The sequence below is a fragment of the Rattus rattus genome, chromosome 5, assembly GCF_011064425.1.
Source record: "Rattus rattus isolate New Zealand chromosome 5, Rrattus_CSIRO_v1, whole genome shotgun sequence".
NCBI classification, from domain to species: Eukaryota; Metazoa; Chordata; class Mammalia; order Rodentia; family Muridae; genus Rattus; species Rattus rattus.
In genome coordinates, this window is record NC_046158.1 from 143,920,280 (window position 1) to 143,945,439 (window position 25,160).

The 25,160-nt window shown below is 46.6% G+C and overlaps 1 protein-coding gene across 3 annotated transcripts in view; it reads right to left on the reverse strand.

Annotated features, from left to right (window-relative positions):
* Window positions 1–9,635, reverse strand: part of Stx16 (syntaxin 16) — a 44,990-nt gene extending 35,355 nt beyond the window's left edge. For 2 of the 3 annotated variants that reach the window (XM_032904703.1, XM_032904702.1), the window contains exon 1: window positions 8,829–9,635. In XM_032904703.1, the coding sequence (XP_032760594.1) occupies window positions 8,829–8,909 (81 nt within the window). In that variant the 5' untranslated portion in view covers window positions 8,910–9,635. Of the gene's footprint in view, window positions 1–8,777 lie in introns of all 3 variants that reach the window. The other variant, XM_032904701.1, reaches the window with a different exon arrangement.
* Between the last annotated feature and the right edge of the window lie 15,525 nt (window positions 9,636–25,160).

Sequence of the window (25,160 nt, forward strand, 5' to 3'; positions counted from 1 at the left end):
CATGGCATAACATAGTCCACTGAGACCACCTTACTACCCAGCCATGGCATAACATAGTCCAGTGAGACCACCTTACTACCCAGTCATGGCATAACATAGTCCAGTGAGACCACCTTACTACCCAGTCATGGCATAACATAGTCCAGTGAGACCACCTTACTACCCAGCCATGGCATAACATAGTCCAGTGAGACCACCTTACTACCCAGCCATGGCATAACATAGTCCAGTGAGACCACCTTACTACCCAGCCATGGCATAACATAGTCCAGTGAGACCACCTTACTACCCAGCCATGGCATAACATAGTCCAGTGAGACCACCTTACTACCCAGCATGGCATAACATAGTCCAGTGAGACCTCCTTACTACCCAGCTGTAGAATAACATAATCCAGTGAAACCACCTCACTACCTAGCCATATTACTACCTAGTCATGGCATAATATAGTCCAGTGAGACCACCTTACTACCCAGCCATGGCATAACATAGTCCAATGAGACCACGTTATTACCCAGAAATGGCATAACATAGTTCAGTGAGACCACCTTACTACCCAGCCATGGCATAACATAGTGCAGTGAGACCACCTTAATACCCAGCCATAACATAACATAGACCAGTGAGACCACTTTACTACCCAGCCATAGCATAACGTTGTTACAGTGAGACCACCTGACTACCCAGTCATAACATAACATAGTCCAGTGAGACCACCTTACTACCCAGCCACGGCAAATAACATTGTCCACTCAGACCACCTGACTACCCAGACATGGCATAAAATAGTCCAGTGACACCACCTTACTATCCAGTCATGGCATAACATTGGCCAGTGAGACCACCTTACTACCCAGTCATGGCATAACATAGTCCAGTGAGACCACCTTACTACCCAGCCATGCATAACATAGTCCATAACCATACCCAGCCAGAACATAACATAGTCAGACCACCTTACTACCCAGTCATGGCATAACATAGTCCAGTGAGACCACCTTACTACCCAGCCATAAAATAACATAGTCCAGTGAGACCACCTTAGTACCCAGCCATAAAATAATTGTCCACTCAGACCACCTTACTACCCAGCGATAACATAACATAGTCCACTCAGACCACCTTACTACCCAGTCGTGGCATAACATAGTCCAGTGATACCACCTTACTACCCAGCCATGGAATAACATAGCCTATTCAGACCACCTTACTACCCAGTCATGGCATCACATCGTCCAATGAGACCACCTTACTACCCAGTCATGGCATAATATAGTCCAGTGAGACCACCTTACTACCCAGTCATGGCATAACATAGTCCAGTGAGACCACCTTACTACCCAGTCATGGCATAACATAGTACAGTGAGACCACCTTACTACCCAGCCATGGCATAACATAGTCCAGTGAGACCACCTTACTACCCAGCCATTGCATAACATAGTGCAGTGAGACCACCTTACTACCCAGCCATGGCATAACATAGTGCACTGAGACCACCTTACTACCCAGTCATGGCATCACATCGTCCAATGAGACCACCTTACTACACAGTCATGGCATAATATATTCCAGTGAGACCAACTTACTACCCAGCCATAACATAACATAGTCCACTCAGTCCACTTTACTACCCAGCCATAACATAACATAGTCCACTCAGACCACCTTACTACCCAGCCATGGCATAACAGAGTCCAGTGAGACCAACTTACTACCTAGTCATGGCATAATATAGTCCAGTGAGACCACCTTACTACCCAGTCATGGCATAACATAGTCCAGTGAGACCACCTTACTACCCAGCCATAACATAATATAGTCCAGTGAGACCACCTTACTACCCAGTCATCGCATAACATAGTGCAGTGAGACCACTTACTACCCAGTCATGGCATAACATAGTCCAGTGAGACCACCTTACTACCCAGCCATAACATAATATAGTCCAGTGAGACCACCTTACTAACCAGTCATGGCATAACATAGTCCACTGAGACCACCTTACTACCCAGCCATGGCATAACATAGTCCAGTGAAACCACCTTACTACCCAGTCATGGCATAATATAGTCCAGTGAGACCACTTTACTACCCAGCCATAACATAATATAGTCCACTCAGACCACCTTACTACCCAGCCATGGAATAACATAGTCCAGTGAGACCACCTTACTAGCCAGTCATGGCATAACATAGTCCAGTGAGACCACCTTACTACCCAGCCATGGCATAACATAGTGCAGTGAGACCACCTTACTACCCAGTCATAAAATAACATTGTCCACTCAGACCACCTGACTACCCAGTCATGGCATAATATAGTCCAGTGAGACCACCTTACTACCTAGCCATAAAATAACATTGTCCACTCAGACCACCTGACTACCCAGTCATGGCATAATATAGTCCAGTGAGACCACCTTACTACGCAGCCATGGAATAACATAGCCCACTCAGACCACCTTACTACCCAGTCATGGAATAACATAGTCCAGTGAGACCACCTTACTACCCAGCCATGGCATAACATAGTCCAGTGAGACCACCTTACTACCCAGTCATAAAATAACATTGTCCACTCAGACCACCTGACTACCCTGTCATGGCATAATATAGTCCAGTGAGACCACCTTACTACCCAGCCATGGAATAACATAGCCCACTCAGACCACCTTACTACCCAGTCATGGCATAACATAGTCCAATGAGACCACCTTACTACCCAGTCATGGCATAATATAGTCCAGTGAGACCACCTTACTACCCAGCCATGGCATAACATAGTCCAGTGAGACCACCTTACTACCCAGTCATGGCATAATATAGTCCAGTGAGACCACCTTACTACCCAGCCATGGCATAACATGGTGCAGTGATACCACCTTACTACCCAGCCATAACATAACATAGTCTAGTGAGACCACCTTACTACCCAGCCATGGCATAACATGGTGCAGTGATACCACCTTACTACCCAGCCATAACATAACATAGTCTAGTGAGACCACCTTACTACCCAGCCATGGGGAATAACATAGCCCAGTGAGACCACCTTACTACCCAGCCATGGCATAACATAGTCCAGTGAGACCACCTTACTACCCAGCCATGGCATAACATAGACCAGTGAGACCACCTTACTACCCAGCCATGGCATAACATAGTGCAGTGAGACCACCTTACTACCCAGCCATGGAATAACATAGACCAGTGAGACCACCTTACTACCCAGCCATGGCATAACATAGTGCAGTGAGACCACCTTACTACCCAGCACCACTTTCTGAACCTTTATATTGTCTAAACCAAGCCTTGTGGCCCGCCTACCCATGGCATGCAATCAAGAAAACATTGAAAAATTCCAAATTGCCTTTGGAATTTATAGTCTAAAGGATTTTATACATAAAACTGAGAAGTGGAAAGCCATCTGTGTTTGCTCAGGGGTCTGAAAGAGTTGAGCAAAACGAGCTGGAAGCCCAGGTCTGCGCTATATGACTGGTGTTTACTTTATTCCCATTGCTGCCAAAATAAAAGTTTGCCTCACCCTCCTTCAGCAAAGGAGGCTCATCCCTATGTCTTCTGCTCATACAGAATCTTTACATGCAAAAAAGCAGATACATCAAGGAGAAATATACAATGATTTCATATGGAGCCTACAGACAGAGAGAGACATGGTTTTTCAGGAGACTGAGAAAATCATGAATTTACTGGATGGCTGTACAAAGCAAAAACCAAAAACCAAACCAATCCAAACCAAACCAAAAACAGGCTAGCCCACTGCAAGAAAAAAAAAAATGTCATCAAACAACTACATCCTTCCATACCTACTAGGCAGCAACCAGGGCCAGTGTGACCAGCATGTTACGCACACTGCCACATTCACGAGGGGGCTGACTCCACTGCCCCATCGTTCTGCCCAACTAAACCATCTAAGCGCCAGCCTCATCAGTATGACTCAAGGTTACACGTGGAACAGGCTCAGCCTCGCCAGGCACAGAGTAAGCACTCAATAAATCTTCACTAATGTTACAGTCAACTGAGTAAGGACCTCGGTTTCCTATAACCGTAGTTAATCCTTAGGTTTCCCCCACCCCCAAACACAGATTTTATTAAAAATAATGTGCTAGTTTCAAACTAATCTAGGAGCAATTAAGTCTAGCTTCCATTTATAGATGGTGCATGCCTTTACTGCAGAGTATGGATCAGCAGTCAGCACCAACCAGCACTCCCACCCCTGGCTCAGACTAGCTCAAGAACCAAGAAAACAAGAGCAGCTCGGCGTCTCAACCAGCCAGCTCAGCTTCTGCCTTTCAGTCATCGCAAGATTAAACTTTAAAACAATCACACACACACGCACACACACGCACACACACACTAATTAGGCTACGTGAATCCATTCAGGTCCCTGAAGCTAACTGCTTTCAATTGCCGACATGAGGCACTGCCTGTACTTGGCAGACATGATGTCAAAGAGTGGCTTCTGCACAGTGCTGGAGCTCTTCTAGGTATTTTTCATTAGTAACCTTGAGCTGACAGCCACACTGTTGTTGACTATGGATCTCTCCTTTTCAATTTAAAGGTAAGGTTGTGTGCTTTGGTCAGGAGAAACAAGTATTAAAACAGAACTGCAGAAAACACTGCTGAATTGATGGGGCCACCAGAGATCACCTCACTCAAAATCCTCAATTTAGCAAGGAGACAAAAGATGTCCAAAAAGATTACATCCACAGCAGAGCAGGGCTTAGACTGAATTCCCAGACTCGCATCCATCTCTCTCTCCCTGTATCACATGCTGCCCGATGGACAGCGTGATGGATGCCCAAAACCATGGCAGAACACAAGTCCTGAAAATCACCAACAAGTGCCTTTGGCTTGGGTGCAAAAGCCAGCCCCAGTCGTTTCTAACAGTTAACTTTACTAACATAAACACGAGACATAAGTGGGTAGAAATCTGGGTAGATGCTGTGCTGAATTTTAAAAAGAGTAGAGAAAAATCAGCTCTCATCCACAGGGGACAAACTTAAACTATGCGTCTGACCCGGGATGGCTGGACCTAGAACGACCCTCCAGGGAGCCAGGCGGCTCAGAGGGTCCTCTGCTGCAGACAGACCACCAAGTGGGAGGCAGGAAAATCGCCGGCATTGATAAAGAAAAACACATTTCAGAAGTAAAAGGTGACAGCTGCCGACTGCCCTGCCCATTGCAGAAGTGTCCAGCAGGGAAACATGAAGGTTCCACAAAAAGGGACATTGGGCCAAGGCCTTTAGGTTCAGTCTGACCCTTGGGACATTCTGTTGCTTGTTTTTGCTGCTGCAAATCCTCCTTAAATCCACCCTTACTTGCGACACATCTACCTGCACCTACGTGTAAGTCTACTTTGCACGCACAGCTCCTACAACAATCATCACCAACAAACTTAGAGCTTTCTCTTCAAACTACTTAAAAAAAGATGGGACTCATGCTTTTAAACGTTCAGGCTTCTACTGTGGTTTGTTTTGCACTGTGTGAGAAATGCACATCCACACACGGCTCTGCGATCCACTTCTGTAGTACTGTTTTCATGTAAGGACACAAAAGCCCCATGTTCAATCTTTAAACAAAAGCTGTTATGTTAGGTATTTACTATCGGTTACACACGAGACAAGGCACACCCCAAAAGCAATGTCTACAGTGTGCCCTGCTAATTAGAAATGTAGATTTCCAGGTAATGATCTTTAAAAATTAAATTCTCTGGTTTGCTTACCTCCTTTTTAATTATCCAGGTTTAAATATGCAGTTACAATTGTCTCTTTGTCTTACTGACTAAGACAGGTACATACTTTTAAAGTTTCTATTTGTGATTTCTCCATGCTGAAATATCTGCTTAAAATACAATAAGAAAGTAAAGGGGTTCAAGGTCCCTGAGGAAAAACTGCATGCCTGGGTCTAAGTCAGCAAAGCTCTGCTTTCCGGCTTCATATGTCTGTGAGAGCAGAATATTTAAAATCAGTGCTACCTTAGTAGTGAGCACTTAAAGACATCTAGCAGAATTAACAAATTTAATTACAATTAGTTGGATAATCTAATATCATCTAATATCTTGTCCATATTCAAAGCTGACCGATAAACTTCTGATTTACTACATGATTTTGAAATTTACAAGTCAAAAAGCGTGGTTCTCAAATCTGCTCTGAGCTAGAAGCACTGCAGGAATGACGCTGTAGTTTTTAAAAATTGTCTCAAGCATATCTTTTTTTTATAAAATATCTGTAATGCTTTTTTGACTCCCAGAACAGTTATAAAAAATTATAATCTCTATTCTGTTAATATCTTGATATTCTTGACTATTTTGGGTGCAGAAATAATTTGTGAAAAAAACCTCATGAACAAATTGAAAAACAACGGTGTCAGAGACAGATTTACAGCTGTCTGTATTTTAAATAACAATTAAAATGTAGAAATATAAAAATGTAGTTTTGCTTTTTAAATTGTAACTCAGGCAAACTATTTTTATTGGACTGAAAGAAAGCTGGGTTATTTTTTTGGGGGGTGGGGGGGGCAGGCTGAACTGAACACAGGTATTTCCACGAACTGGAGTTTCCTTTTTAGTCATCGAAGAAAAATTCCAGAAGCACAGGCTCATAAAAGCATGCAGTATTTTCAGTAGTGTGACATATGAAAATATTTTTAATGTTCTTGACTTCAACATGAATTTTAGCTGGATTTATAAATCAGTTTCAAAAAACTGTCTGAATTTGTTAAATAGAGCTGTATATTTCTTGACATTACCTGCTTTTCCAAACCATATACTATAGCTAAGCAGTTTAAATTTATTTTATTCCACATATATAGATATAGATATACAGGTATACATTCAAATTATCTAACTTAGGAAAATATTTTAAAAAGCAGTTGGACTCAGTAATGTATTGTTGAAAAGCTGCCGGTCCAAGATACTGTGTTTTTAAACTCCCTGAATTAAGCGTCAAAATTTTTCTCTCAGGTTACTTAAAGGTTCAGGATACTTCAACCTAACAGAATTAAATTTTAAAAAACAAACATCTTTTTCATCAGTTAAAATGGAGACCCCAGAAGCTCTAGTGTGGGCTTAGCTGTTTTGTTTTGTTTTCCCCACGGGGTAGCATAAAATTAAGTCGTAAGAACAGGGGATCCTCACTAGCATAACCGAAGACCCATGGATTACATTCATTCACTATTTCTCAGTTTATTTCTGGAGACTCTTTTCAAAAACCGCGTTAGAATGAACACATTTCCGTGCTGACATTTTTCTCCTACTTATTTCCATGTAATATTATTCCTTTCGGCTTACAAATGTAGGAATCCCTCAAACACAAATGTAAACAAAGCCCCATCACACTCCGGCTAGTTCTCTATGCCTTGTGGCCGGAGGTTACATCCTGTATCCTTTTATCTTTAAAATTGCCTGCACGGCTTAAAAATCCCTTTTCTGTGAACAATATAGACAAAAATATTTTCCACGGTGACCTAAAAAGGGACAACTGTCTTGGCAACACAGTGACAGTCACGACACACAGCTTAATTTTTCATTAGCACTTCAATAAATGATAAAAGGAAAAAAATTAAAAGGTAATATAGTGTCTAAAAGGCGAGGAAGCTGCAGGGTTTCATGAATTGTATTTCAAATGCAGCCCCCTAAGGTCTTGGGGTGACCATGCACTCCCCCATGCTTCAAGGCCGCTTCCATTCAAACCTTCCCTTTTCAATTAAAGGTATTATTACAAAGCTAACAATATTCATCTGGCTGCACTATTCAGACCCGCCCCCTATCTGAGATAGCAGGAAACTGAAGCTCTGGAAGCCAAAGCCTCCATCGAAAACAAACCAAATACAGCAATCTTTCTGGAACATTGCTTTGAAAAAGAACAACAACAACAACACCTTACACTGCTAGGCTAAAAGTGAAGTTCTGGTCAATAAAATCAAAAGCCATGTGCTATTTTGGGGGGTTAATTTTTCACATCCGATCATGTTCTTATTAAAAAAAAAAAAAAGTTCGAATGGAGAGGAACGCTTAATTTCCTGTGTAGGGAAATGGAAAACGAAGTTACCCCAGCACCTTGCAGTCTCACCAACGTGAGCCCTCGGCTTGAAAAAAAAAAAAAAAAAAAAAAAAAACAAAAGCAATTACTCCTAGAGTATATAGCCACACCGAGGACTGGGGCCACTCAGGGAAAAAAAAATGGTGGAAAAGAAAATGAGCAAAACACATACACACATACACACACACATATACACACACAGCACAACTCCTTCCTGGGGGGAGGGTGGGGGGGGGGTTGCTCTGCAAGGATTTGAGTCAGTTAACCAACCACCTGGCCCACAGAACCAAAGAGAGGCCATTGCAGGGGGGCAGGGAGGAGGGGAGGGACAAACAAAACAAAACAAAACAAAAAGAAGGATGGAGCAAGGCCTAGGTTCCAAGTCCTCGTGCTAAAGCATATGTAAATCGAGGCTGTCTGTCGTGCAGAGTCGACGGATGGTGGGGGAGGGGGACTGGGAGGCCCAAGGAGTGAGAAGGCTAAAGTAAAGTAGGTCAGGGATTGATACTGTGGTCCCCATTGGGGGTTGTTGGGTGCCCCATGACCCCTGAACCCTTCCAATTAAGTATCACTCCTGGTCGTCGTCGCCTTGTGGTTGTTGTCGTTGTTCTTTTTTTCTTTCTTTTTAGACAGAGAGACAGACAGAGACAGACAGACAGGCAGAGCCGCAGTGCACACGGTGTGTGTGTCTGGGGAGGCCGCCAGGAGACTCACCGCAGCAATGCTACGTGAATGCAGAGGGCTGGAGGTGGTGTGACTACTCACTTGCTCGGCTAACAGCTGCCGGTTTTGGATGGAATTATTCCGCAACAACAAGAAAGCGTCGGTTAAACGCCTGGTGGCCATGTCTCACCCTTTGTGATCACCCTCTCAGGGTCCCCCACCCCTTTATAGTCCTGATTTTTCACTTTCTTTGTCTTGGTCTGGCCTAGCTGGTCCACTCTTGCATAGAAACCTCTCTTGACAAGGCCTTAGGCTTTTAAGGCACAATTTTGCGCTCCACCAAAGCGCAAAGACCCCTCCCCAAATAACCACCTAGGCTTTCCAATTGTCTGACTCCCCCTACCCAAGGCCTGGCTCAGATCTCAAAGCACTTGAATTCCCCCAATCCTTGCGTAGAAATCTAACGTCCTGGAGACCCCTCCCCAATCCAACCTTGGATCTACAAGCGTCTAACGCGCCAATCCGGCTAGGGGATGGAAAAGACCCCTACCCACTCATTTTCTAAGACCTCCCCAAAGGTGCTGGCGCCCTAACCCTAAGGTGTCTGGCACGTGGCTCTAACTTGGGAGTTTTGGTTAACTCTCCTCACAAAAGGCCTGCTCCAAACAGGCCAGCCCAGGATTGTAAAAGCGTCTACAGCTCCCACATGGCGACTGAAATCTATTATGGCTCAGGTCGACCTAACCCCTTTCTTTCCTGGGTGGCCTGGTTCTCCACTGCCAGCAGACTGCAGGCCTTCAACAAGGACCTCACAGCCTGCCTCCCCGGCCTCCTCACTCCTCTTCAATCCTCTTCACCGGCAACCCTCTATCCCGGGATCAGGCTGCAACCCTGCCCAAGCCGGCTTCCGCGCTGTGGTCCGGGGCTCTAGCGTTCCCCAGCCCTCTTCCTGTCCGTCCCTCGCGGGTGCCCCCCTGCGACATTCATGAGTTTACTTGCAACGTTCCGGGAGCGGGAGCTCCCTTATTGCCCTGCCCTGGGGATGGGAGCGCTCCGCCCTCTCTGGGGTATTTCCCGGGGTGTCCTGTTCCCCTTTTCCTAAGTGTGTTGAGGCTTTAGGGCAGGCGTCCTGGCCCGAAAAAGGCTTCAAAAACTTGGCCCTAGAGCCGAAAACCACCATTGAGGTCCAGGCAATTGTGAACTTCTAGAAGAATTGTCAGGCAGGCAGAAATGTGGCTCTTGTAGAGCCTAGTCCTGAGCGGGGGCGGGGAAAAAAAAAGTGGAAGACTGCCTCTGCAGGCCAGGCACGCTCCACTGCAGGCGACTGGCGCTGCTGAGATGGCTCTCTTTTCTCTCGCTCTCTCTCATTTTTTTTTTTTTTTAAACTGTGAAAAAAAAAAAAAAAAGTATCCGAAAAACAACCAGGCCAGGAAAAAAAAGTAATGACAGAAAAAGCTTGGGCGTTAGGCCTCGCTGTGGGCAATCAAGAGTGGTCAGGTACCCACACTTGGGCACTACAGTGTTGTGCACGACAAGTGGTAAAGGTCCCTAAACTTAAAGGCACCCCCTCGGTCCCACCCCCGACAAAAGAATTTTGTGTTTTGGCTATGCCCACGTTTCGTCGAACTGAGGCTTCTGGTTGCCTCCCGGGTCCCTGGAGCCACTCAACCGATGGCTGCTACCTGGCTTGGGTGGGGGGAGTTTCCCAGGGGCCCCCAGGGCTGTAGCTACTGCATCCTTAGAACATCCTTAGCTCAGGAGGCCGGGGTCACGGGCAAACATCGATGACAGACCCATATCTGCAGCACGAGTTTATGGGGTGCCTTGCCCTCAATCTTGGCCTCAGCTTTGGGGTCTGATTGGGAACATCTTGGCCACAGTTGAGGGTCACCTTCTTCTCCCGGGTGCCACGACGCAGGCGTGGGAGCCGCGTAGGGTCAGGATCCAGAGCCCTGGGTGATTTTCCTCTTAAGGGTGCTTGTCAATACATTCCTGTGCAACTAAGTATTCGCGTGCAACTAAGTATTTGTGTGCAACTAAGTATTTGTGTGAAAAGTATCTTTGAGGCACATAACACAATGAATGCAGGGAGGAATCGAGGCCCCGGAGAGCAGCAGCGGGGCGAGCAGATAGCGAGGACGGTTGGTTGGGACCGGCTTCCAATGCCATGGCGCTCAGTCCCCCGCAGCAGTTGACGATCTGCCGGGGTTGCTATAGGAGCGACAGGCAGCCCAGACCCGCCGGGGCCATAGAACCAAGCACTCGGCTGCTCCAAAACCACAGGCCCGGGGTTTATCTCATGGAGAGAAATGAGAGGAACCCTGTGTGCAGACCCCCGGGGATATTTGTGTAGCGAGGGAAGAGTTCCGGCAGCCCACCCTGCTGGTGAGAGCTGACCCCAGTCACGTGGCAAAGCCCCCTCCTCCTCCCCCTCCTTCTCCTTTCTGTGCATACGGCGGCGTTAGTAAACAACCGCCGAGCCAGTCTCCCGCAGGAACATTGGATTAGAGCTGTGGGCCTGTTCTCCATTCTCGAGAGCACACATCGCCGCCCCTCCCCTGCAAAGCAGGGGCTTGTTTACTTCTGGCTAGAACCTGATCTCCCTCCTACGCTGGACGACTGTGTTTTAGTCATCTTTGTACCCACTGCCATCTCATCTGGCTTGTAACAAGCTCCGAATAAATGGTTTTTAAATATGTCCACGAATATTGGAGACCCGAGATTTAAGTTCCCAAATGCTCTGACCTCCCTCCAGCATCTCTAAAGCCTTTCGAGCCTTCTAATGTATATATTTTAAACACATCTGCATGTCCAGTTTACATAATCTTTGCAATCTGTGGCCCGTCCACCTCTCTAGGGTTACTGTGCAGATAAAATACAAGCACTTTGTATTTGATGTTAGATCTCAGACAAATATTATATAGAACGGTAATTTATTCATTTTCTGCATTCAGGAAGCTTAGCAGAGTTATTCCTGGTGTTGTGTTCCAGCCCATGATGACGACCCTTCCTGGTGAATCTTAAATATTTATTGTTGGACATTTAGGAAACCAACCAAGCTTGTATCTCTTTGAGAGAAATGAACAGTGTTCTCACATATGAATAATAGAACAAGAATCCTCTTATTCTCAAAACAGGCACCTCAAGCAACTTCAGAGCCCAGGAACAGGGAGATGAAAAATCCCGGAGCTGAACACTGGAGCAGGAAGACAGCCTGGAGCAGCTGAGCCCTAGCCCTATGGAAGCACAGGTTCTGGGCATGAACTAGTGCTAAGAGCTGGGGAGAAGGCATATCTGTTTACCTGTGGTCATGTCCGAGTAGGCTCTGACTCCCATTACAGAGCGGGGGAGGGGGGAAATCATTATATTCCAGTGCTCTTAGCTGTTTTATTTTTCTGTCAAGTAGCTTCCGTTTTTTTGTTTGTTTGGTTGGGTTGGTTTGGTTTGGTTTCGGTTTGGTTTGTTTTGGTTTTTTTTAAGCATTCCCTCATAGCCAACTATGTGTTACCCTGAAACTGAAATCTAGGTTGATGGTTTTATATTTTAAAAGCTTTTACTGTGACTCACTCTTGGCCCGGGGTAGGATTCTGCAATACTCCCTAAGCTTATAGAGCCTTGGTGTCTTGTTTCTTGGGCTTCAGACCCACTCTCTAATGTTTTGCCAGTGGGTCCAAGAAGTCCCTTTGGGGAACAAGTGTTCCAGTGTCTACTCATCATTCTAGTCAGTGCCCGAAGGGGGCCGTAAACTTAGACTGTCACGGTGAAGACAGGCAGCCAGCAGGAGCAGGCTCTTAAGAGCAGGCTAGTTGGCTTGACAAGATGGGTTCACAGCTCCGTGGGATTCACACAGCCTTTGGGAAAGAGATGTAGAGGAGATGCAGCTGGGAAAACCCTTAATCCCAGCTCAACCCTGTGAGCATAATGTGAGCCTGTGTCTGGAGCAGTCTGAAAGCACCGGGTGGGTTCCACGCTCCCAAAGAGGAAGGCATAGTGATGGGAACTGAACGCCATCCAAGCACATGTCGAGGATTCTTGTTTAATGGTTTGGGAATCCAGATGTGCCTGTAATGTTCCTTCATAGGAAGGGAGTTCAGCTCGTCCCAATGGACACCACTGAGTTTTGACCTTTTTAAAAAGGGCAGGTGGCCGTTCTCTCACCCAGATGAGCAACAAACATTCCTAAGATCCATACTCCTATGGAATGGCTCCCTTGCGCAGATCTGAAAGGACAGGCGAACCCAGAAAACAGCAGCTGTATTCTGTCACCTAGATTGATGCTCACAACCTCAAGGGTTTCTGACCCCAGAAAGCTCTGCCTTCAGCTCTGATGCTCGTTCCACCAGGGAGAATGGTAAGAGGCATAGGTTTTGTTTCATGCAGACTCCATTAGCCTTCTGTCCTAGACAATTCAATTCTACAAACGTTCCTCAAATCCTGCTGGTGGCAGGGGCCAGCTGTTGGTCAAAGGGGACAAAGAGACCCAAAACTCTTTGCCCTCGGGGGTTTTCTGCCTTCCCACTTCAAGTGCCCCAATTCTAACTTCCATTATGTGTGCATTTCCAGCAGCCCCATGACAACCACACGTCTCTCCTTCCCCTTCATCCATCCTCCGCAGTGCAGCCGCTGTGACCTTTCCCTTCCAGAGCGCAAATCTGATCATGTCACTGCCTGATCGAGGCCCCAAGACAGCTCCCTCTGGCCACAGCAGCCTCTTCAACCAGACTGCACGGAGCAGGTGCTTTCTCTACTGGGCTATTGCTAATATTAAGTACAGACAGTCTCGGCTGGCAGAAAAATTAAGCTAATGGATGGACTAGTCTCCTTCTTGAGTATTTTCTCTCCTCATTTTCTCTTCAAGTGTCGGTCCCTGCTGTCACACGGCTGTATTAGAATATAGTGTGGGAGCTGATCTGATTTATTCCAGCATTCATTTTGTCATAGTCCTGTCCTCCATGGCTGCATCGTTCCTGGTGTCGGGCTTGCTGGGTCTCCGTTGCATCTCTCAGCAGAGAGCCCCTGGGATGGAGGGCTAGCATCCAAAGCCCTTTCTAACTGACCCCACAGTAGAAGCTGCTTCCACCCCATGGCTTTTCTCTGCAAAATCTGGCTCTCCCTAGTCTGCTTGGGAAACATGTCTTTCCAGATTGAGTGCTCCCTACGGTCTGGTGCAATAAAGGTCTCGGGAAGGGATGGAAAGGCAGATGGATGGATTCCTATGTGGAAAGATGAGACTGAATGCACTAAGTACCAGAAAACTCCACAAGGACAAGGTACCAAGTGGGTGACATGAACAGAGAGAATGGAATGGAGTCTATATCCAGTGTGGTTGGTTCTTCAGCCACACTGGCATCCTCCTCATCCAGGCTGGGCCTTTCTAGAAATAGCGTCTTTGCACAACTGAGGTCCACTCGATATAAAGCCACCTTCTTATTGTTTCCTTGTGGGGGGAGTGGACTCTCCTTCTTTAGAACTCACATTTGGTCAACCTCAGGACTCACATAATATCTAACATCCTGATGTTTTTGATCTCCGAGGCCAACCAAGCAAGGGGCCTCTTTGGAACAGGACGTAGCAGCAACGCATACCCGCCATTTCTTTTGCCTGGATGATGTTAACACATGTGGCCTCCAATAAATCAGCTCCCATCCTAACCGTCGCCCTTGGCAGGAACATGAAGCTGCCATGCCTTGTAAGTGTGACTCACTCCTTGTGATATAAAGAAAATCACTGTCCTTTTGCGCTGACAGATACTGAGATGCAGCTAGTTTGTCAAGTTCTAGGTTTTGGGTGTTGGGTTTTTGTTGTTGTTGTTGTTGTTGTTGTTTTTGTTTCTTGGATTTTTGTTTTGTTTTTTGTTTGGTTTTTCTAACTGCTGACCTGCTCTGGTGATTTGTACAGTGTGCAGGTGCAGAGTCAGATGCTGGCCTTCTCCTTCGTTACCAGAAGCTTCTCATTAGCTATGGAGCCACGCGTGGGCCAGCACTCTCCAGGTTGTGAGTGATGGAACCCAGATCAAACCAGCTTAAGTTTAAAAGCACATCCCGTTGGCTCAAGTAAATAAAAAACAAAAAACAAAAAACAAAAAAACAAGGTGCAGCAGGATCTAGAGGGCGAACAGTGAGTTCACTCTCCTCCTCTGCCCCGGTTCTCATTCTCAGGCCATTCCTCCCAGAGAGGTGACAAATTGGTATCTTGAAAGCTCTGCTCTGGTGTCCTATAATATCACAACCCCAGCAGGAAGCAGGACACTTGTCTTCTCAATGGTTTTTAATAAAAGTCTTAGGGTTGACTCTTACTGATAAGTCTTGGGTCACATCCTTAGCTCTACAACCTAAAATGGTAAGAAACAGCAATCGCCCACTGTTTCAGCCTCCTGACCTCTTGAAGGAACTTAGGAAGGTAAAGGGTTAGACCCCACCAATAGCATGTTAGAACCAAGAGTGTGGGTGTCCGGTGTTTAGGTGCAACAGATTTATGCCTCTAGTCCATTTTCTATCCATCGTGTGGTCTACACGTTGCCATCTGTCTTTTCCCAGAACTCATTGCTGATTCTCCTTCCTTGTTGGAATCTTTCTCTAGTCCAGTCCTGTGTTTTGACCCGTTACCCTGCATTCCCCCTTCATTTCAGGAGTTATTTGCCCCTAGACTGTTCCATAAACTTTATAACCACCCTTCTCTTCCCCTCTGTTGCCAGCCTCCAACCGCCAGAGTTTCTGGAAGAACATCCTGCAATTGCCTCTTGAGCTTCTTCTGGTTCCTCTCTTGAATGGGTCCTGCCTCCCGCATTCCTGATATGAAGTGGTGGCCCCATGACACTCTTACCAGCCTCAATTCTCTTGGGTTCTGACAACAGCTCTCATGCCATCCATGACCAGAGTTCAAAGATACTGTATCTGGACGGCCAATCACTTGTCTGCCCTCCAGTCCTTTCCCACAACCTCTGCACTGATCCTGGCCTCTTTAGTCTGTGAAATCACATCAATAACTAATCTAGCTAGACTCCATGACCCCCATCGTAGGGCATTTCCAAAACCATCTCCTTTCTAGAAAGATCAGTCTGTCCACATGTCTCTACCGATGATGTTTCTGCTTTGTCTTCCTCCTGCCTGTAGAAGAAATAGATTGAGACTGCCTTAATAAGCCGGAAATGTCTCTGTCCTCCCTCCCACACCCACGTCAGATCTCTCCATACTGCTGTTTCTGTCCATTTTATGTTTGATTTCCTCTCCCACGAATGCCTGTCCCCACCCCATCCTCTTCTGAAATTTTTCCATTTATTTTCAAGGTAGAACTCCGGTATCACCAATAAACCACCAGCCTCCTTCAGCCCCACCCCAGCTATGACTTTGGCCACTTCTCTGAGGGCAAATACTGCTGTCACACATGGCTTACAGAACACGATGCCCATCTTGTACTGGTGTGCCTTTGTGCTGTCTACTCTACCGGGTGTGAAAGGGGTGGAAGATAGGTTCTGTCTGTCTTGCCCCCAAGCTTCACTTCATCTGGGGAATGAGCAATGGATGTGCTAAGGGCCTCCTACTTGTCAGCAAACCACATCTCTAAGCCACAGGGGAACTGTGTGTTAATGAGAAAGTTGTGTGAACCTGAGTAGTGATTTTGTGTCTTCAACCAGTACATCTCCTCCTCCTGAATGGCTGACTCATCCTTAGCTGGCAGTCTAAATCAATGTTCACCTCTAGGTTGGGCTGTCTGAAATAAACACATACCACTGCCTCTACCTCTCCCTTTTCCCTCCTCACGTTCAGTTCTAAGACAAATTTAGTGTTTCCTTTGGCCACATCAGCTGTGACATCACTGCCGGGATAGAGAATTCTCGTCAAGCCTTTTGATGGAAATAAAGGTCTATGGAGCAAGACCCATCTCAAACGATGTCTGAAAACACATCTAGACTCCAGACAGGTTCTGAGCAAATTCTATCCACTCTGGTTTCCATTTCCTCTTCTTTTCCTGGGGTGTGGGTGATACTGGGAGCTGGGAATGGAAGGGGCATACTGTGGTGTCCTCTGAAGGATGGAGGGACGTCAGCAAGGACCTTTCTGAGTAGGCTGTAAGTCCCAAGCTCACACTGTGGAGTGTTTTGGAAGGGATAGCGTAGCAATAGTTGGCTACACTGCTTTGGCTCCCAGCGGGTTGCAGGCACCCAGAAGCTATCTGGATTCTCAAATGAAACACACACACACACACACACACACACACACACACACACACACACACACCAGTTAATTTTAATATGCCTTGACTCCCTCAAAGGCTGGGCAGTTCTAGTTCTCCACTCAGCTAGCATACATTTCCCTCTAGTACTCCAGGCTCAACACCTTTTAAATCTATGTATCATCTTTGCTGCCATGTTACCTCTGGGCAGTCGCCTTATCTTCGTGCCCAAGATGCTTCTGGGCAGCCCTTCTGGGGGCCAAATTCCTTTTCACCTGTAGTTTGGATGATTTTCCTTCTGTAGCTCTAAATCCGGAGCTGTCTACCTCCGAGTGATGGTGATCCTGTCATTCCTCTCTCCCAGTTCCTAGCCAGGGCAAATCTAAAGGTCCTGCCTCAGTCTGCCTGCCCAGCCACTGGCATTTGGCTCTTTATCAATCAATCAAAAACCAACCGGAGACAAGGACCTTCAATGTTTGGACCCATAGATTACTGATCTGGGAGCCAGGTTAATTCAAAGCTTTGGGACCAAGCCCCAACAGGCTAGAATGGGAGTTCTCCATGTGACTTGTACCCGCTGCTGTGACAGGAAAACCGTCCTTTATTCCACTTCCCTGGTTCCCCATGGAGAATATACAGCAATCAGCATTGGAGTCTGACCCAATCAATGGAGGAACCAATTGCTCTATTGAACCACTCAACAGCTTCCATAAGCCCTGAATTGTGGGAGATGCTCTAGTATCACAGAGTCGGTTACACTCCCAAAGAACACACAGTCTAGCCCGGGGACACAAAGCCAACAGACGGGAAACAATTAGTGGGCAATGGAGCTTGGAAAACTATGCTGAAATGACTGCTCAGGCGGCAGAAGGGTGAAGAAGATGAGATGCAATTCAGCAAAAGCTTTCTTGACAGAGCAGGTGACAGAGACCCACGTGTGAATGATGGGAAGGGGCTTCTGGAGCAAAGAGTGCTACCAGCAGGGATACTGGTGAAACTAGAGAAGCAGGCCTGAGAACGAACAGAAGTCTTCTGGTATGACTGGGAACTGAGGGTGGATGTGCGAAGTGACTCAGTCACTCACTCAAGTCTGCTGTCTATTGAACTCACAAAGTTGTTGAGTTCCTACTCTGTGCTGACTAATGTAAACATGGCTAAGACTCAGGAAGGACAGACATGTCAATCACTTATTGTAACTTGTTATGGTTCAAGATGTTTGGAGGAAAGTAGAATCATTCCAATCTGTACGGAAGGTCCTTAGGACACAGGAAGTAAACAACTGGATCATTTCAGGAAGTTCCTGAAACTGATCAGATGTCAGCCTCCTCCTTCCCCAAGCTTACATAACATCAAGAATTGCAGGATAACACTCCCAGACAAGTTGAGATGCTGTCTTAGTTAGGGTTTTATTGCTGTGAACTGACACCATGACCGAGGCAACTCTTATAAGAACAACATTTAATTGGGGCTGGCTTACAGGTTCAGAGGTTCCGTCCATTATCATCAAGATAGGAACATGGCAGCATCCAGGCAAGCATGGTGCAGGAGGAGCTGAGAGTTCTACATTTTCATCTGAAAGCTGCTATCAGAATGCTAACTTCCAGGCAGCTAGAATGAGAGTCTTAAAGCCCACATCCACCGTGACACACCTACTCCAACAAGGCCATGCATGCATACTCCATCAGGGTCAAAACTTCTAATAGTGCCATTCCCTGGGGTGAGCATATACAAACCATCACATTCCACTCCCTGGTCCCCATAGGCTTGTTCAAACATATGAGTCTATGGGAGCATACCTAAACACAGCATAATACAAAATTTGTTTAATCCAACCTTAAAAGTTCTCATAGTGTATAGCAGTCTCAACAATGTTAAAAGTTCAAAATTCAAAGTCTCTTCTGAGATTCATATAATCACTTAACAGTAGTTCCCAAAGCAAGACAGGAAACCAGCTGGGCAAAGTCCAAATACTGCATCTCCATGTCTGATGTCAAAGTTGTCTTCAGATCTCCAACTCCTTTTTCATCTTCGTTGACTGCAACAAACTTCTTTCTCCTGGCCTGGTTCCATTTCTTCAGTAGATAGCCCATGGCTCTGGCATCTGGAATATCTGGGGTCTCTAAGGCAACTTCAGTGTTACCGCTTCTTGTTTCAATGTCTGGGATCCACACACAATCTTCTGGACTCCTCCAAAGGGCTGGCGCCATTTCTCTTGCTATGCCCTCTGTAGTACTCTAAGCTCAGGTGGATCCACTTCACTGTCTCTGCTGTGCTTAGTGATCGTCCCATGGTGCTGGCATCTCCAATACACTGGCTTCTTCTACTGCAACTCAGCTTTACCAGTAGATTCTCATAGGCTCTCTTTATAGTGCCAAGCCTCAAATTCTTTGTATGACTCCATCAGTCCTGGGTCATCAACTACAACTGAGGCTGCACATTCACGAATGGCCTTTCATGGCCTCTCACAGTGCCAAGCCTCAGCTGTTCTTCATGACCCCTTCATGCCTTCAAAACCAGTACTCCCTGGGTGACTCTTACACATTACCAAGTGCAGCTGCAGCACGAGGTACAACCTTGGCTATCTCTGGAACACAGCTTTTTGTGTGCTCTCGGAAAACACTTCCCAGAAGATTTCACCTCAGTGATGCTGGTCTTTGATTAATCACTACTAATTTCTTAGCTCCAGCTAACCAGCATTAATTGTCCCAGTAGTCCCTTCTATTCTGGACTCTAAAGCTAGAATCACATGGCCAAAGCTGTAGAGTTCTGTTGCTTGCTGAGGCTGGAACATGGCGCCCTTGTTCTATTAAATTATCACCAGCTTTCTGTTTTTCAACTCCTCCCCTGCCTAAGCTTGACTGTCCCAGACCTTGCTCTGTAGATTAACCTTGAACCTAGAGATCTACATGCCTGTCTCCTGGGATTAAAGGTGTGTACCACCACACATGGTTTAAGCTTTTCTTCACCGAGAACTTTCTCTGTCCCAGGCTAGGTTTGAACTCAGAGGTCTGCTTGGCTTTATCTCCTGGGACAAAACATGTATACCACCATGTCTGGACCTAAGCTCAGCTGGGTTGGATCTTGCCCAAAAGTCCCACTCCCTTAATCTGTTATCTCTAGAACATAAGATTCACCTCTATTCTACTTCCTGTTGTCCCTTTAATTGAACCCTTGAACCATACATTTTGTATTTTTCCTTTCTCAGCTGGCTCCTTTTCATTAAAATGCTCTTCATAAGAGTGAAATTTAGTAACCATACAACAGAATTGTTAACAGGCTGTTTTTGAGACTTCCTTTTTCAAAGCAATTAATCTAAATCTCTTCACTGAATCTCAGGCAGACTCTTCAGACAAGGGCAAAAGGCAGCCCAGTTCTGCACCAAATACCACAAAAACAGTCTCTAGGCCACATACTGGAATCCTTTTCCACTGAAACCTCTAGAGCCAGGCTTTTATAGTTCAAATCACTCACAGCAACAATGCCTTCCATATTCCTACTAGGATGGCTCATTAAGCCCCCCACTTAAAACATTCCAAATCCAAAGTCCCCAAACCCACATTCTTCCAAACAAAAACATGGTCAAGCCTATCACAGCAATACCCCAGTTCCTGGTACCAACTTCTGTCTTAGGGTTTTATTTTAATTGGGGCTGGCTTACAGGTTCGGATGTTTAGTCCATTATTACCAAAACAGGAGCATGGCAGCATCCAGGCAGGGATGTGCAGGAGGAGCTGAGAGTTCTACATCTTCGTCTGAAGGCTGATAGTGGAAGACTGACTTCCAGGCAGCTAGGATGAGGGTCTTAAAGCCCAAGCCCACAGTGACACACCTACTCCAACAGAGCCAAACCTTCTCATAGTCCCATTTCCCAAGGCAAGCACATACAAATCATCACAGACGCCTAGGTGAGACTCAAATGGGCCAGGCTCCCTGGAAGAAGTTGAGGGGAGCAGAGCTAACTGGAAGGGGCTCAGACCAGCTAAGTTGATAAAAGAGACACTCTCTGACCTGTTGAGCTGCCTTCAGCCTAAGCAGTGAGCTCCAGGGTCCCAGCTTTCACCACGCTGTGGTGGCTTTTGGTGATGCAGCTGTCTTTGAGTCATTTCTGCTCCGATAAGTAACCCCTCACCACGCTCCTGTAAGTAACCCTGTTGTGGTTTGCCCTGAAGTTATCTGTACTTTGATGCTAATTCCACTGCCCTAAGGACAGCTACCTAGTCTTGTACTCAGAAGTCAGATGACTTCACCAGAACCACCTCCCCAATGAATTTGTAAAGTACTGGTGAGGTGCAGGTACAGGATAGAAGGAGGCCTGTCATTGGAGGAGAAGGAAGGATGGGCGGGAGGGAAGTTTGAAGGAAGAGGAGGAGACTAAGGGAGAGAGGAAGAGACAGGAGGGAGAGAGGGGCAGAGGAACCTTGACAGGACAAGATGGCAGGTGATGTTAAGATTCTGCTCTGTGTATTTACAGGTTGTTATTAATGTTCTCAAGGGATGGATGGTACTGGGCTTTGTATGTTTAAGTGGGCAATTATATCTTACCAATTGGGTCAAAGATTATTGTGTTGTGTGTTCTTTTATGTGAAGGTTTGAGTGTAGGAAAGAGTACGGCTGGGATGTGTTTCCACCAAGATATCTAGCAGATATCTTGGGGCACCGAAGTGTAGACCCAGCAGGGTAAAAGACCAACATTACCATTCTATTTTTATATTTTTACAACAACATAACCCCAGTAAAATCCATTGGCTCTCAACATTGGACTTTGATGGTCTCCTAATTGGGTGAGCTATGGGTTCCCTGTCTGGGGTAAGTAGATGTTTAACATCTCCCCAGGAAGAGTGTCACACAGCAAGTTTGCGATGTGTACCTGGCAGCAGAAGGAGAGAGGCTGACCTGGGTGAACCACCTCTCTGTTGCTGTGCCAAAAACAGCTGGAAACAGTCAGCTTAGACAGGAGAGATGCTGACTGTCACTCCCACGTTCAGGGGGCAGTGCATGGTCATTTGGTGTTGTCGTTTCAGGGCCTGTATGGAAGGAGAACATCATGGGAGGGAGTGTGCACCGGAGGAGAAGGAGACTGATGACCTCTTGGTGGCCAGAAAGCAGAAAGAGCAACAGGAGGAACTGAATCCCAATATCCCATATAAAAGCATCCCTTTAGTGGCCTCACTTCTTCTGGGCCCCGCCTCCTAGACTTTCCACCATTTTTTGTCGTTCGGTACGCCACAAGTGGATCATTAAGAGACAAAGGGCCAAACCAAATTAAAACCTAACTTTTAATGGTTTGTGTGGGCTTCCTGAAAGAGTGGACATTGCTAGTGAGTCCCGAAGAGCTCCAGAAATCAGCCATGTGTGGCAGGTGCGGAAACTCAATCCAGGGTGTGTAAGACAGGTCTGTTCTTTATCCTTGTGAAAATGAAAACTTTCTGAGTGTCCAACCGAAAGCAACAAGGAAAACTAACCAATGTCCGTCTCTATGGAACCCCATTAAGACGAATGAAGAAAGTGGATCCATGTATTTCTATTCGGAAGGAGCTCTGAGAGACAGTGTTGGGAGAAGAATACCCTAGGCGGGCAAGATGGCTTGGCAGATGCAGCCCCAAAACTTATATGTTGGAGGGATACTGCTGACTCCTGGAGGTTGACCTCTGACCTCCACGTGTGTCCTCACCCCCACCCCCTTCCTGAGTAACGTAACAGGTTTTTAAAAAGAAAAATAAGTGATGAAACCCCAAAATGCCAGATGGCGTGTGAGAAGATAAGAGTTGCACATTTTGACTATGGGTGGTGCCCAAGTGGAATAATAGTAGCTCTTCCTGAGAGAGGACCCAAGAAATGTGTGCAGGCTCCACTCGGCCTCGGTGTGAACTGTCTCCGAAGAGGTGATGTGTAAAGCTGGGATCGTTGGGGCTCAGCCTCTGGATAGAGGGACAGTTCCACAAGCCTACAGATGTTGGAGGTGGGGCTTGGATGACCCAGAGGCTCTGATATACCTGTCTCTGGGGGTCATAGAGGAGTGGAAAGCTTTCTCTCACTCCATCCATCAATCAGGGCTGCTCTAGACCTATGTGGGCTTGGGGAATGTGCTCCTTTTGGCTGGTGCAACTGTATTTCCCGGAATTCTCTTTCTGGTATGTTTATAATTCAATGGGCCACCGGGGACCTGGAAGGAAGGGGAGGTGGCGGCCGTTTTCATAACTGTCGAGCATTGTGTTGTGGACTCCACAGAAAAGCAATCAGCAACCCAACATATGTGTCTGTGAACTGACTCCTGTCTACGTTTGCACATCTCAGCGACTCAGCCCACGGTCAACCACAGATGACAGCTCTGTTGTGCTGGGCTCTTCCCAGGTTGCTCCTGCTCTCCCAGCTTCAAATCTGCCTTCCTCCCAGTGGCCTATCCTATGGACCTCATCCTGAGACATATTCCCTGGCCAGCTTCCGGAACGGGCCAGTCAGTCTCTAGCACTCTCACCACACATAGCTCTTCTTTCTGCTTTCCTGGCAGACACACCACACCCATCATGGCCCAGGCCTGGCTCCCAATTCACAGAATATGGACATGCCAGAGCTCCTTGCTTTGTAGTCTTTTTCTGAGGGAAGAAATCAGAAAGTAGGCAGCAAATAATGAGACCTCTGATCTGAGAGGATCAACAGCCAGGAGAAATCCGGGGTGTGCTGTGTAGACCTCTAGTTTAGGAGACCTTTCTGAGCAGAGTCCTGAGGGGAGCAGAGTGTGGATGCACAAAGGCACTTTGGGGGGGTGAGGCTGTGTGGTGGCATGGGCCGGGTGTCTTCGAGGGACAGGAAGGAGCCCAGTAGGCTAGAGCAGGATGGAGGAGGGAAAGCAGCAGCAAGAGTTGGGAAACCTGAGCCTGGCTCCAGTTTTGTTGGGCTTGGAAGACACAGGAGGGAGTTTGGACCTCACTCTGAAAGCATGCCTGAGGGAAGGCATCTTTCAAATCGGGCCAGAAAAGCCACATAGATTTCCCTTTGAAGAGCGAGGGTAAAATAGCGTCTGTCTCTGTCTTTCCCTTATCCGCAGGTGTTAGAACGAGATGTCAGGAGCCGAATGTGCTGGTGTTTGTCTGGGCTTGACTTAAAGAAGTTCTTGCCCACCCCTGTTAGGAGCCTGGCCCCTTGTTGGCCTCTTTGCTTTTCCATGAGGCTCAGACTTCCTCCCACATAGGAACTCTTTTCAAATATTTTTTTTTTCCCTCTGATAAAAGTACCATGAGAATTTGGGTCCTTTGTGAGGGTTTCCATGTCATTTTCCTAGTACTTTCTTTTTTTTCCTTTTAGATTGTTATTCTTTTTATTTTATTATTTTATTTTATGTGCATGCATGTATCTGGGCAACGGTGTCAGATCCCTTAGAACTGGAGTTACAGACAGTTGTGAACTGCTGCCACGTGGGTGCTGGGAATCACAGCCAGGTCCTCTGGAAGAGCAGCCAGTGCTCTTAACCCCTGAGTCATCTCTCCAGGCCCCTCCTAGTACTTTCTAAACTGTGGTAGCAGGAGGGAAGACTCATCCTGAATGTGGGGCAGCATCATCTCATAGGCTGGGAGCCCAGACTGAATGTCACAGCAACACTAAGCACTTGGGTCTTTATTGGAGGCAGTGTCTTGCCCTGCTCTACCCAAGATCAAAAGAAAAACTAAGGGGAAAGCAATGCCGAGCAGTTGTGTTGGGAACCATCAAAGGGTTTGGAGCCCCGCAGCAGGCGGCCATCTTCCTAGGTCACCAACCTGCCAACTCTTGCTCCCGTTCAGGTCTCCTGGATTCAGTGTTTCTCTTTGGTTGATTTAGAATGTGATGGCGAATATTGATTGTCAACTATGAGATAAAGCATAATATATGTCTGAGGTAGCTCCTAACATGGGTTAACTGAGAGTGAAGGCCCATGTTAAGTATGGGCGGCACCATCCCTTAGGCTGCAGTCCTAGAATGAAGAGGAGAAAGCCAGCTGATACCAGCATTCACATTCCTCTGCTTCTTGAATTTGGACAAAATGTGACCAGAAACTTGAAGTTCTTCTCCTGTGACTGCCCCGCCAGGACTGACTGTGTGTTTGAGTGCAAACCCCAGTCAAGACCTTTCTCGCTTACGTTACTTCTGTCTTCTGTTCTGTCACAGCAGTGAGACATGTAGCTAATACACAAAAATAATATATTTATCAGACAATACCTGAAGACCACAGAGTCCAGGGAAAAGAGGCTATTTGCCCAGGGTCACGCAGTGACTTGGAGACAGTTTGAA